The 14,076-nt window shown below is 36.3% G+C and overlaps 1 protein-coding gene across 1 annotated transcript in view; it reads right to left on the bottom strand.

The window, feature by feature from the left end:
* LOC135329905 (gamma-2-syntrophin-like) overlaps positions 1–14,076 on the bottom strand; it is a 163,928-nt gene that overhangs the window by 65,883 nt on the left and 83,969 nt on the right. Inside the window, exon 12 of the mRNA XM_064519947.1 lies at positions 8,219–8,310. Within this exon, the coding sequence (XP_064376017.1) occupies positions 8,219–8,310 (92 nt within the window). The remainder of the gene's footprint in view (positions 1–8,218; positions 8,311–14,076) is intronic.

Here is a 14,076-nt window from a genome sequence, read left to right on the forward strand (position 1 = left end):
ACTGCAAATATAATCTGTTTTGCAGGAAGGCAGGTCTTGCAAAGTCTTTATAGTGGATGAAGATGAAGGAATATACCTGGAATAGCAAGGTATCTATTGCAAGCATTGTCATAGCACAACTGGGCAAAAAAACAGAGGCAACAATTATTGGTAGGGTTTATTCTTAGAAGACTAAACTGACTACCATCAAGTATTTGTTCCCTTTAAAGAAGCTATCTTTCTTTCTTTACTACCATGATGCCTTGCTCTGCTGTCACCACCTTTAAGAAAGAAAGTGAGGGCAGAACCTTTTTTTTTACCAATATCTGAGCTTTCAATGGTCTCTTGCAGTGTATGACAGTAAAGATGATAGGACAAGTCAAGGATTCAATGCTTTCTCATTCCAAGCAATGCAATCTTATTTCTGGTGGCAAATTTTAATTGAAAAAAGGTTCTAGGAACCTCACTTCCACTTTCTGGAATGCTTCCATTTCCAGATATTCCTGATAACTGAATGCCCATCAACCTCCTGTTTTGATAGGCTCTGGCAAACTGGAGATATTTGAAGCAATTTCTGCTGCTGTTGCAGAATCCTACTGGAAGGATGTGGGCAAGAAATAGCTAGGAAGATGTGATTCTTTTGGGGGTACTCTGAGTTCCTTATCACTTCTTCTCAACCTGCTAATGTGTTTGGCTGGTACTGGTTTGTTCCTCCTATCAATGATGTTTCTCCACTGAGGATGGTAAAGGCATAAACCGATTTCCCAAAATGTGCCTTTTGGATATACCCAGCATTTACTACTCAGTAAATATTTGAATGGAATACAAAACAAAACATTAGCAATGAAAGCAATGTTCAAAAATAAAATTACAGGTTTAAAAATTTAATAAGTTGGGTTTAAAAATTTATCATGTGTAAGAAGATTTGTTTTACATAATGTGGCCAGTTATTAATGTAACCGGTGGAAATGATTTCACAAAAGGCTTGTGTTCTGTAAGATTTCAATCTTCTATCAAAATCCCTTGATTTTTGCAATTACTTGCTAACTTGCATGTTTGCAGGTTTCAAAAGACTGGCAAGATATACACTTACAACTTTCAAGGAAACTTGGATCAAATACATATGGGCAGCTAAATTCTTATATTGAAACTTAACTTTCAATGAAGTTATTGTTTTGGTGAAGACTGACAGGTAAAACTATCTACAAGAAAATGATTAAGAATCAAGTGGGATACCCACTAGGAAAAATTACAGCCTAATTTTTGTGACTTCCTCTTGCCTTCTGTAAGATCTTTATCGATAATTCAGAATTCATCCATTTTTTGTTTTAGAGAATTTATCTTTCAAAGCATATTATTAAACTCTTGAACTTGTTCTGTAAAAGTGTTTTTTCTATCAAGAACATGCATATGGAAGAGCATGACTAATTCCAGATTACTGCCTGCTGTTGACACTGGATAAAATAAGAGGTTATGAGGATGATATTATTTATCTTCTAAGGCATTTTTTTGTTATTTACTGTTTAGTAAGCATTATTGAAAAGTTCTGAACAGAAAAACAAATCTTTCTCTATAAAATATGTATATGAAAATGTTAGCGACATTAATACAACATTTGATAATACAACATTTGAAATTTATAAACTGAAACTATATTGAAACTATAAACTTAACCCTGAGGCTGAAGTGCCGAAAAGTGCCCTTATGTTCAATACTTTCATTTTCTAAAGCTATAACTGAAAACATTGGACAATCACTTTTGATGGATTTAGTAAAACTTTGAGTGTAGTAAATTTAACTTTCTTGCATCTTTACATCTCTACAAACCTCCATTACCAGATATATTACAGCATACTCAAAAAAAAGCTTTCAATGTAACAAGCTTTTCAAAGTAGGCTGATTTGTCTTACAGTTAATCTGGAGGAGGGGCTTTAGCATTTTATAATTTCCAATGAGATTGTACAAGTCTTTGAATATGCTCAAATAAATTAGTTCTGATTAGTAAAACTGTGTTCAGGGGTTTGTTCAATGTAGACTGATAACTAAAATTGGAAGTGGAGTGGCAGAACTTGAGAAGTTGGAAAGCTCATCCTGTATAGTCTAAAAGCCTCAGATCCAGCCAACACCCTGTGAAGCTGCACCACTCTAAATGAGGCTATAATTTCATGTAATTTTCACTTTCTAAGGCCTGCATATTCTAGCATCATTGCCAAAACAATGCAGCACTTCCACCCTCTGCACAAACACCATTTGTACAATTATGTGAAGAAGTTTTTGCCAGCTTAGTTTTAACCTAGATCAACTCCCCAATCTAGTTCACTGCAGAAGCATGAAAAGGTACACAGGAGGCATAGATGAGAATTACTAGTTTAGGGGAAGGTAGAATTTCTTTCACTACTATTGCTGGCTAATGCAAACTTAAACGTACACAAAGCTATGGCCTTAGCATGCAGTGTCATGATCAGCTTAAGCTGATATAAAATCATGCTGGTGCTGATGGCAGTTATTCTAACCTTCTGGTCTTTGTCTCAGGCATGTTTCCTTGTTACATTTCTTGCAACAGCACCAGAAACCACACAACTCACAATGAATTGAATGAACTCTCTCTCTTCAGCTCTCAGTCAGGTCAGTGACTGAAATACGTGTATATACATATATATGTATATATGTATACCCATATATATAGGTAGGATTAGTTTCCAGTGGAACAGTGAACTGATCTGATCAGTGTATGGCTGAACATTACTGATTCTTGGGAGAGAGAGGAAGCAGAGGCTGGGGACAAGTCGGAGAAGAAATTAAGACTGTTCTATCTAGCAGTAGCGGAGTCTTACATTAGCTTACATTAATCATGGAACAGCAAAATTACAAATGTTCAACGAGGAGCAGGGACATGACTTGAAACTCTTGTGATGCCCAGCTAATGAAACACACTTTTGAGATAGCTGCTGTAAACAGGAGTCAATTAGAGTGTTAGACTAGTCTCAAAATTCATTTAATGATGATATCAAAATACCTATGCATTCCTTTGATGCAGCACCAATTCAGCAGAGGGTTGGTGTTTATTTATTTTTAATGGAATGCTTAGATGCAAGTGCACAATTCTGTGACAGCTTTAAAACGATAGTAATTATGTGGTAAAGCATGCATCACCAAATCATTTAGTAGATAAAGGCTTCTATACAGGAAACAAGGTCTTCCAGATGAAATAACAATTTGGAAAAGTAATTTGAGGTCTTTAAAATTCAGTGAAAGCAGCAACTTTTAATTACACAGCTCTATTCTACATTATTTTAATCGGCAGACATTGTTTAATTAAATTGGAAGAATGTGAAACAGCATGTGAAACAAGATATTGCCCCCTCTCTTTCTGTCACAGAAAAAAAACATTTTGATTTGATTCTAAGGCTATCTCACCTGTATGCTTTTGAAATTTAATGGCTGCTCTCACAGACTTTTAATGTTTTTTTAATTTAATGGTTGCTCTTGCAGACACTGAACACCTATATGCGGTGTTTACATGAGAGTCTGTATATCAGTATGTGTTAGTGGCTTGCGCTGCCCTGTTCACTGCAGTAGCTATGCATTTAAATCAGTTGGATTAGTAATTCTGCTACTAGTGAGGCACAAACTAAAAACCTTTCAATTATATGAATTTCTCCAGAAGTGATTTACAATGGAAATATTAATGAATATTTCATTATATTTGTGCTGCCAGGTACTATTACATTATTTTTTTTAATGACTCAGTAAAGTAAAAGCCTAAGATATTTTTTGAGAATAGACTATTTGACAGAATCTTGCACCTTTTTCTGTAATTTGTTTCCCTCAGGCTAGTATCTAATTGGTTCCTGACTAACCTCAATGACCTTGCCTGGAATGCCTTTCTAGATATATTCTTTGGGGGGGGCGGGGGGGGGGAGGAAGGGGGGAGATGGGGACGGTCATGGGGAGACAGAGTAATTTATATTTAATTTCAGCACAAAAAGCAGAAAGTAATTGTGCCGCTCCTCAAATTATAACTGCACTCAGAAATCAAAATGTTATGTTGTAGGTATATAAGGAATAGAACAGTAAAGAAAAAAATGTTGAGATTAATATGAAATTATACTATAAATGTGAGTATATCCAAACTTCAGCTATTGCAGACAATTTTGCAGACAATACAAGGGTAAAGAAAATAAGCCCAGTGATATGAGAAAGGATAAAAAAACCCTAAGTAATAAACTAAGCTTTATTTATCTTCTAAGCCATTTCCTTTGTGCTACTGATGAAAAGTAAAATGAAATAAAATTGTAAGAAATATGAAAACAACTTATTCACAACAAGAAAGAGCTGTTTATGGAAAAAATTTGTAGAAATAATAAATGAAACCAGAACAGCTACAAAATGCAACTCAAGTTATTGTTTTCCGCTTGGCATTTTAGTTCCGTAGTTTCACTGCTGCACTTTTTTGTTATGCTTATGGCTAGAAGTCTCAACAAAGACTACACAAAGCCAGAACCTTTCATCTGACCTTTCTTGGTATGATTTCTTTTCCAATGGGAACAGAACAAGGCCAGTCCTACTTAAAAAAATGTAAACCTTCCTCTTGGACAGTATGTGAACATTGGATCAATTTTCAGAGTTTTAACTGAATTTTTTCTACTAGTATTAGATATCATAAAATAATAAATATTGCTCAGTGTTTACTTATTTAGCAGCTAATAAGACCTTTGCAATTCCGTATTTCTATTCACCAGATGTTGCTAAGGCTCTAAGTTTAAAAAAAAATCATAAAACATATTTGAATTAAACTTCAATGGTAAATTAAAAAGTGTTTAATTTCTGTGCAGAAGAAATGACAAACAACCATCAGTTTCAACACCAGAAGAAACATGTCTGGTGAAAGAATTAACAGAATTGACTATGGGGATCAATGCAACTAAAAGATAAGACTTTTAAAGATACGATTTACTCATTTCAATAATGTCAGAGTGAAAGTCCCAATCAACTCTAATCCGAATTAGAGACATACAGTGTTTTTGAACAACTAAATCTAAACTAAACAATTTTCTTACTCCATATCAAAATAATTTCATATACAATTCTATATTAGTAGAGTAAGAAGGCATTAATTAATTGTCTTTTTCCAGCCTATTTTTCTACTGCTACTATTCCTGAAAGGTGTAATCAGAACAGAAAATTCAAGATTATTTTTCCCTGTATGCAGAAAAGAGACAGCCATTTCAAATTTATTCATGAAGTAAAAGGAGTGCACTTATTTGCAGTGTATTTATCTCATTTCATATCGGTCCACAGCCCAGCAGCAGTCCAAAATATTTAAGTGTACCTAGCTATGCTCATCTATTGAACACTTTTCTTTTCTGTTCAGCAGATATTGATGACTACTTTCATGACAGGAACCAGCACTGTCCTTCTAAGTAAGGGAACTATTCTTTGTATTTGTTACATTTTATACACATACATTACTAAATGATGCAGTGTAAATTGAAAGTCAATTTAAAGCTTCAAGATCTATACCTATAATGCTTTCATTCTCAGTGAGAAAATCATGGACTTTCAGATCAAGGAATGGCTGAGTCTACTGGCATCACATGCTAAACCATTCTAATAGAAAAAGTATTGATCTGAAACCTTGAAACTTCTCCAAAGTGAGCTACAGGATGGTAAAAATGGAGAATAAAATAAAACTTCAGAATGATAAATAGTGTGTTTATACTGAATTGGAAGATGCCATATAAGCAATCAAAAAATAAAACCATTGAAGCTTTTAGATGTAGGGCAGCAACTGGATCTCAACTCAATAGCCCGATCACTTACTATAAGTATCCGTCAGCATAGCTTTTACTCTCTGTATGGGGGTGTCCATTCCCTTTCTTGGAGCCTTTTCCTTTTTTGCCTTTTACGGGCTTGACTGAGCCATACCTTTATCTCTCTCTGAAAACAGGATCTTGCATAGCAAATTAAACATTTAGCATCTTACAGGTCCCATCAGCTGGGCATTTGTATTTTTAATTTTTTATAAGCTGTAGCAGGTGATGAAGTAGACAATGTCTTTCTTAATGCAAAACATTTTAATTTAATAGATGAAACAAAGTAACTAAGGAAAAAAGATTTTAAAGCAATTTAGAAAATCCTAAATGCTTATTTAGTTTCATCTAACCAACCAAAGTCATCATACACTTTATAAAAATGTAATTAGCATTCTTAAATTACATGAACACACAGAAAATCATGGTCTACTTTGGTCTCAGTTCACTTATCAGAATACCACTTTTAGACCATTTACCTTATCTCGAGGAAGCTGGATTTTCAAACAAATGAAAAATGACCACATTCTCCCCATGTGCCTGGCAACTATCCTACTGAATAATAATAATTCAATGGTATTTTTATTGTACCTTCATTATATGTCTTTATTAAAAGTTATTTCAGACTTTTTCTTTCTCTTGAGTAGGCCGGCCTGGAAATCTAGGGCATCTGGACAGCAAGAAAAATATCCATATTGTATTTTCCCCATTGTTTCGTAGTTAGAATCATTGAGGTACATGACCTGTAATCACCGGCCTTGAGGCCAGCTCCTCCTTTAGCACTAAGGACTAGGTGCTTCTAGATGCTAGAGCTGATGGTAGCACAAGCTACCCCTTCCTGTATCCACAGTAGTTGGCTAGATAAAATATAGACTCTTTTGCTTTATTTCACTTCTAGGCCATAGTGTCTGGTGCTTAGGCATAGCTTCCCATGTGAGTTTATGTCAAACTTCAGAAAAAGAGAGTAAGTTCTGTATAAAAACAAATTCGTTCCTAAGTATTCTCCTTTCTTTGCTTTCTGTTTTTCTGCCTGTATTTCAAGCTTACTCAGTCTTTTGTGTGCTACCTTGTAAACTGCAACTCTAAATTAATCTTTTACAAATTTAAGTATCTCCAGCCACTTATTTATACTTTTATAATGTGTAGAATTCAAAATGTGTAATTCCCAAAGTACAGTCATAATAATTTTTGTAAGTTATTATGGAACACTCATGTTGGTACTTAAAAGGCATTAATTTACTAAAACATGCTAATGCAATCACATGCAATCCTCTGACCATAGCCCTCTTCTTATAACATATGCTCTTTGCAAAATGGATTGCTTGCAGAGCACCTGGTACACAGGCATTCTTCAGGCACTGCAGAGTGATGGACCCTGATGACTGACTGGGGTTCCTTGGTAAGACAATAACACAACCGAAAGGAAATAATTAACTGCAAACAAATAAGCATGAAACTTTCTGAACCTAGACTCAGTTTGGACCCTGGGCCCTAAGTTACAGGTATCACAGCATAGATGAATCTCAGAATTTCGATCAGACGAAAACCAGCCTTAAGGACTAGTTTAGAGAGACAATGCTCAGAAAAGTGCAAAGTTGTGGGAGAAGTCTATGGCAGGGAGCAGACACTGATATCTTTTGCTGAGTCAAAAAAAAAAAAAAAAAAAAGGAAAAATAGAAGCAGCAGCCTGCAGTCCATTCTCTGGATATACTTTCTGTAAAATGTAGTATCGAAGTGAAAAGACCACAGTTGCAATTAGTTAGGAGCTAAAGGAGTTGTCACCATGAAGGTCTCTCCTTGTACAGCTGCTATTTCCATCTTCCATCTTAATTTTAAAAAGATAGCAACATGTCCACCTACTAAGACAACCTATCTTTGGCTTTGCCAGATGGTCTTTTTACTTCAAAAAGGGAAAAAAAAACCCTCATGATATTACGTATGCTTCAATCATAGCTGTTTGCTGATGAGAAAAGAACTGTTATCTTCCATAATAAAGAACCGATTTTTTTCCCTAAGTCTGCTTTCTCATTTCATTTCTTTCCCTTTTTCTCGCTTTCTTTCCTGTTATGAATGTTTGTTTCAGTAATTCAATTTACATTCTTTTCAGAATTCCATGTGTAAGTCAGCATCTTTAGCTGTATTAAATTCAATAAAATATGTCAAAAGTTAACATGTACTCATATCCCCCAATACAGTGACCCAGTCTTACTGTGGTCACTCTTACCAGCTTTTCCGAATAAGAACCTAGTAATTCAAGAGCCCATGTTGGTTACTTTGTGAATTCAGAATCTTCAGAATCTTTTATGCCCTTAAATTAAATAAATAAATGCAAATCCTTAGTATAGTCCTATGTTAACATTCTGAAGCTCAGAATGGAAAGCGAACTTACACAGCTTACATCATGTTTTTATTACTAATTTGCTTACCGTATTAGTCGAGTTTCCATTTAAATGTAAACCACTGTCAAAGAGAGGTGATGAAGCTCCACTGCTGTGATCACTAGATGCTCCAGGGGAACCTGAAATCAGATCATGAAAGAAAACTGTTTATGTTAACATATTATATTATATTATACTATACATATATATTTTTTCAGCAGACAATAGCTAATTCAGCTGAGAAAGGAAAACACAATGAGAACTTTCAATATAAAACACCAAACCAAAAGAGTACTGCTTGCATTTAGAATGACAGCCAATAAAATGTGTCTGACCATATGCTACACTTCATATGTCTAAAAAGATAAAAGCAGCTGGACATCATTATATAGAGACTGGGCTCAGAGGAACTTCTAATATGCTTAACTGTTAGCAGCACTAAGCCTTTTTTGCACTGAGAATGATATATTTAAAACCAAGTAAGTAATTTAGTTACACAAATCCCATTAATTTAATGAATACATTTCTTATTTACTATTGAAACTCTCACCCTACAGTATAACTGTGGACTGTATTTATAGACAAAGCTAATAAAAACCTCTCAGGCAAGCACTAACTGTACACATACACGCACTTTATTAATGGATATATCTTTTTGCTACAAGTGCCAAGTATGAGGTACTTTTTGAAACTGCAAGATTAAAAGCAAGGAGTCATTTTGCAATGTTAATATTGCACCATTATAGTCTCAAAAATTATCTCTGAGATAACTTTCTTTAATAGCTATGCATCACGATCCTGCTTTAATGGTTAATGTGACTCCAGGTTAGCTTAATGCATCTGTATGTAATAACCTATTTTTATAATGGAACCAGCACAAAGTCACATCATTGTACAATTTTCTTAAATGTATAATCTTAACATATAGCTCCAATAAGGCACTTCATACAATTACTGTCAGACAGGACTTGATCTTATCAATAAAGTACATAAAATCAATTTCACAGCATTATATTCATCATCACTGAAAACTCTTTTTTCTGTCTGAAGAAGTCACCTGAAATTGCCTGTAAATCATTTCACATTAATAAGTTTTTCAAGTCTAACATCAAGAAAGTCAAAAAGTCATTCTTGGCCATATATTTTCCTAGGTTTATATTCCACATATCTGAAGGATTTAGCAAAATGGAATTTAGTTCAGCAAAAGCTCATTTTCTCCATAACAAATCTCTGTCAGTTCAGTGCTAAGGTCTCAAAGCAATACCCTGAGTTCGGAAGTTTCAGCAGGTTTTCATTTGCAGTCATTTCTGTATGCCTTTAAATGATATCAGCAAGAGGCAATTATAATGTCTTTATATTTCTGATGGCCATGGAAGCTGGCTGATTGTTGTTCATTTAATTAATCTTTCACATTTATTTTATAAAGCATTTAGATATTTAGATAGCATAGACACAGTTTGCTTATATATATCTAACCCAAGCACCAACTGTAGTAACTAACTATAACATTTTATGGATAGTTTCACGTACGCGAACACAAAAATCTATGTTTGGACTGATAGATGATTATAACTTGCTGGAAATAATTTCTACATTCTTTATAAAAACATTTAAATAAAATAGTTGCCATTAAATTCTCCACTGAAGAGTCTGCTATTTGGGGACCACATAATAGGTCCATGAGTCAGTCAGATTCTTAAAATGGAACTATCCCATCTCTTCTGTTAACTGAACATATCAAATACATGAATTCCAAAGAGACTTCCAAATCTCTAAATCCAGGTTTTACTAGAATACAAAACATTACATTACAATAAATTATTTTTTTAAATGGAGAAAACTGACATCTGCTGCATGGTAAAACCTAGAATAAAAGGTGAAATGACAAATTTCCCTCCTACTACAGTGTCCTTACAGATTTGCTTTCCAGTTCAGCAGTTGTCTGTCATTTTCTGTGTCACAACAAACTCTACATAGCCTCTCTCAGTCTCTGTCACTTCCCAGACTTGACTTACAATCAAGTTCACAAGTCTTTTAGTATGCTCCCTGCTTATTGTGCCTCACATACTCATGGACTATTCACTCATGGCCGCATTCAGCATTTTAGAAACTGCCCCTGTGTATGCTCAAATGCTTTCATGGAAGGTGCTGTTCTCTGATCTCCCAAGCAGCTCCACCTGCCTCCCTGCATGGCAGCCCAAAAGCAAACAAGTAGTCTTTTTTTCCCTGCTCTCAGAACAAAACAAAACCCAAAAAGGCAGTAAATACACAACACACAATATACTAACATGAAGTAAAACTTCCACTATCTGCTACTATAGTCTTTGCCCAAGTAGATGAGACTCCAAATCTAACAGGGTAGGTACCAGTCTAACTCTGGAACAGTATTTCAAGAAAGACTATCTAAACAAAGTATATATGTAAAATAAAACATGTTCTGTAGGTAACTCCCCTTTCCATCACTACCGTACAATATCCTGATGGATACTCCTGCCAGATACTATGTATTTGGTACGCTGGAGGTTTTCAGCATCCTTTCATTACCTAGCTCTCATCTTACCCCATCCAAATTGCAGTTAGACATCCAACCTATGAGAAACATGAATGCAGGGCATGACAGGCTGTATCTGTTTAATGTGTTTATTCTCAGTTGTGCCATTTTTTATTCTTTTAAGAAAGCTGGGTTAGGAAGGATTCTCTGGTTGAGGAGAAGATTGATCTTTGCTTGAGCAACAGCTGAGTATATTCAGAGAAAGAAACTTGGCCTGCAAGGTGAGAAGGAGTCAGAGAAAGAGATCTAGCAACAATATAGGAGTTTGCAGTTCATGAAAAGAAACCGGGACACTCCTGAGGGTACCAGAAGGCAGAGAACCAGAACTCAGAGGTGAGGGAAAGGGTCACAGGGGACTTTGTGAAGTTAGTGGTAACTCAGGAAATCACTGACTTAGATGAAACTAAATCTGAAAGCAAGAACTCATTTGCAGTTGTACAGGTGGGAGTTGTTAATAAATCTTTTTCATTTCTATTCTTTCTGATTGAATCACTGAGATTTTTCAACTTAAAAAGTTAGGCACTCTACTTTTTATTTTAATATGACCTGGATTATATTTTTAAGTTTAAAAATCTGAAACTTTCTAGACCTAGAAGGTCACCAGAGTGCCATCAACAGAGCTGTTTATTTCAGTCAGTGAATTACACTAAACATCTAAGCAAAAAACAACAACAACAACAACAAAACAAGTAAAACAGGCTAGCAGAACCATGTAGTCAGCAAGGTTTTATTCTTTATAATACTACAGTTTGTCTTATCATCACAATTGCTGTATTATACTGGGGATCTCTTGTATTAACAAATCTCATATATCTGACTTGCTAATTATGTTATAGACAACCTCCAATAGACAAAACTGAAAGAAGACCATTCCAGTCAAACCACAAAATAAAACTGAAAGAAAATCTTCTAGTAATTTTTAATTACACTACAAGCCTTGCAACTTCAGAATATTCTGGTAATTTTGCCTAACTATCAGAAAGAGAAATTTCTTAAGAGAGTCTGATTAACAATAAAATGCTCTGATGAATCTTATCAGTGAACCCTAGCAGTGAACCCTATCTAAGAGGGCCCTACAAGGCCCTTAATGCTCTATTCAACTCTGGAATGGGTAATGAACTCAGTACCATCTACAGTAAAGAATTCCAATAACTAATCCACTAACAACTTCCTGACCCAGTCCCAAAAAGGGAAATCCCTCCTTTTTGTTTCAGGAACACAGATCTGTCCTCTGGCTCGCCCACAGTGACCTTAGAGCAAACCACAGGCTATGGGATGAGGAATCATCGTAGTCATGGAGCAAGGCAACCCAATGAGCAGACAGTTATTGATGCTACAAATCAAGTTTCCCCTTCAACATCACAAAACCTGTCTGGTAGAGGTTTCCCTCCACAGCCCACCACTCCTTAGTTGGCCTAATTTATTATCCTGCAGAAGATTCTGAACCCTGGTGCCCTGCCTCAGCATAGGGTGACCACCAGGGCACATAGTTGTACATCTTGGAGAAGCTAACAGATCAGGAGCTCCTGGAATCCATGGAAAGGCAAAAGACATAGCTTCAGTTCTTACCAGCATTTTATTTCCAAATTCAAAACCAAAAAAAGGGCACCCAGTCAACAAGAGAAAATTAACTGTCCTACTTTCCCATATCTTCTTAATTTTATTAAGGAGGAAAAAACCCAACCCTCTTCCCACAAGAATCAAGGTCTTCTTGTCCTAATTTATATTAGTAGGTGCCATGGCTACATCCCTACAAACCAACTATTGTGGATCCAGGGAGGGGTAGATTGTGCTACCATCAGCCCTAGCATCTAGAAGCACCTAGTCCTGTTCCCTTCACTCCTCCCCCAAGGCTGGAGCCATATGGAAGAGCATTTGGGGTCTCAGACCAAAGACTTACTGATTCAGCTACTGCTTTATCTTCTGTGAATCATTTCACAGGCTGGACTAGCTCTTCCTGATGGTTTCTGCTGGAGTAGGTCCAGCTGCTACCGCTGTTCCCCCTGACAATAGCACTGTTAGCACCCTCGCAACTTCCAGTCCTACAAAATTATGCTGGGGCATGATAGATGAGGGATCTTTCCTCATCTATCTGTGCTCGAGGAACATGATCTCAATAGCATAAGCAGTCTGCTGTTGGAGGATTCACGGTGAGAGTTTGGAGGCAACCCATGAGAAGGTGAGGCAGCTGTTTCTGTAGAGGCAAAGACAGCAAATTCATCAATCTCTACTTCTGTTTAGAGGTACACAATATATTGGTAGCCAGACCCAATCTGCCAAACACCCAGTGCTACTTACAGCACAAAGTTTGCAACTTTATATGTGGATGCATAAAGTGAATTCAGCGGGCACAGCTAAACTAGTAAGGAAAATAGTGTCAGTGCCTGTTCTTTGGCACTGAAACCAACTAGCATTGTCTGGCCATATGTATTTCTCTTCACCTCCAAAACAGGGTGGCTGGCCCATGTTAACTTCTGATCCAGGCCTGGTAGTTGTTTCAGAAAGAAATATTTGGTTTGGGCCAAGCTATGCCAAGTATCCTCTGATATTTTAACAATATTGCTGATCAAATTCCTGTGCCAAAGAATATTTGCTGACACCATGCTATTATGGACAATCAGAACACTCTAGTATGGTCCAGAAGTTCCAGGCAGCTGTGAAAGAGACAGAGATCTCTACCAATACTGGCATACCACCATTGGGTAGGACCTACCCCAAATGAAGAAACAAGCAGTCCTTGTCTCATTCTTAAGTGCCAGTTAGTCAATACCCTTGCCTAAGCCCATGCCAAATCCTATATTATTGTTCATTACCCATGAAATGGGGAAGCAACCAGACAAAAGTGTTGAGAACTGTAGGCAGATATTTCCCTGTTGTGACATCTTGTGCCTTTGCTAGCCCACTGCATGAGATAGTGTAGGGAAGGAAGAACTCTGAAAAATAATCAGGGGAGGCAAATGTTATTCATGAGGATGTACTTACAAGAAATATTACAGTAATAACACCGGTTAATGGGAAGAGACAGTATGATTGCATTCAAAAGGAAAACACCACAGTACTAAAACTGCCAATGCAGCAGCTAGTCTGATTGAATGCTTGGAGGTAGGGGACTATATGCCTGAGTCTTCTGGGATGCCAGGAAAGGCCAAGATACTTCAGTTATGCATGTATACACTTCAATCTTGCAAGCAGTGTGAGTTGGGATGTACTTTATTGCTTAGTATAATTGTTAATTAGCCTGTTATACGTGTCACTGATGCTTCATGACTGGAATTCCCCTTTGTGCACAGGCTTCTGAAATTTCTTCCCAACACTGGGTGCTTTGTCCCACTTCTGCTCATCTCTATAATGTCAG

This window comes from Dromaius novaehollandiae, chromosome 14 (assembly GCF_036370855.1).
Source record: "Dromaius novaehollandiae isolate bDroNov1 chromosome 14, bDroNov1.hap1, whole genome shotgun sequence".
In the NCBI taxonomy this organism is placed as follows: Eukaryota; Metazoa; Chordata; class Aves; order Casuariiformes; family Dromaiidae; genus Dromaius; species Dromaius novaehollandiae.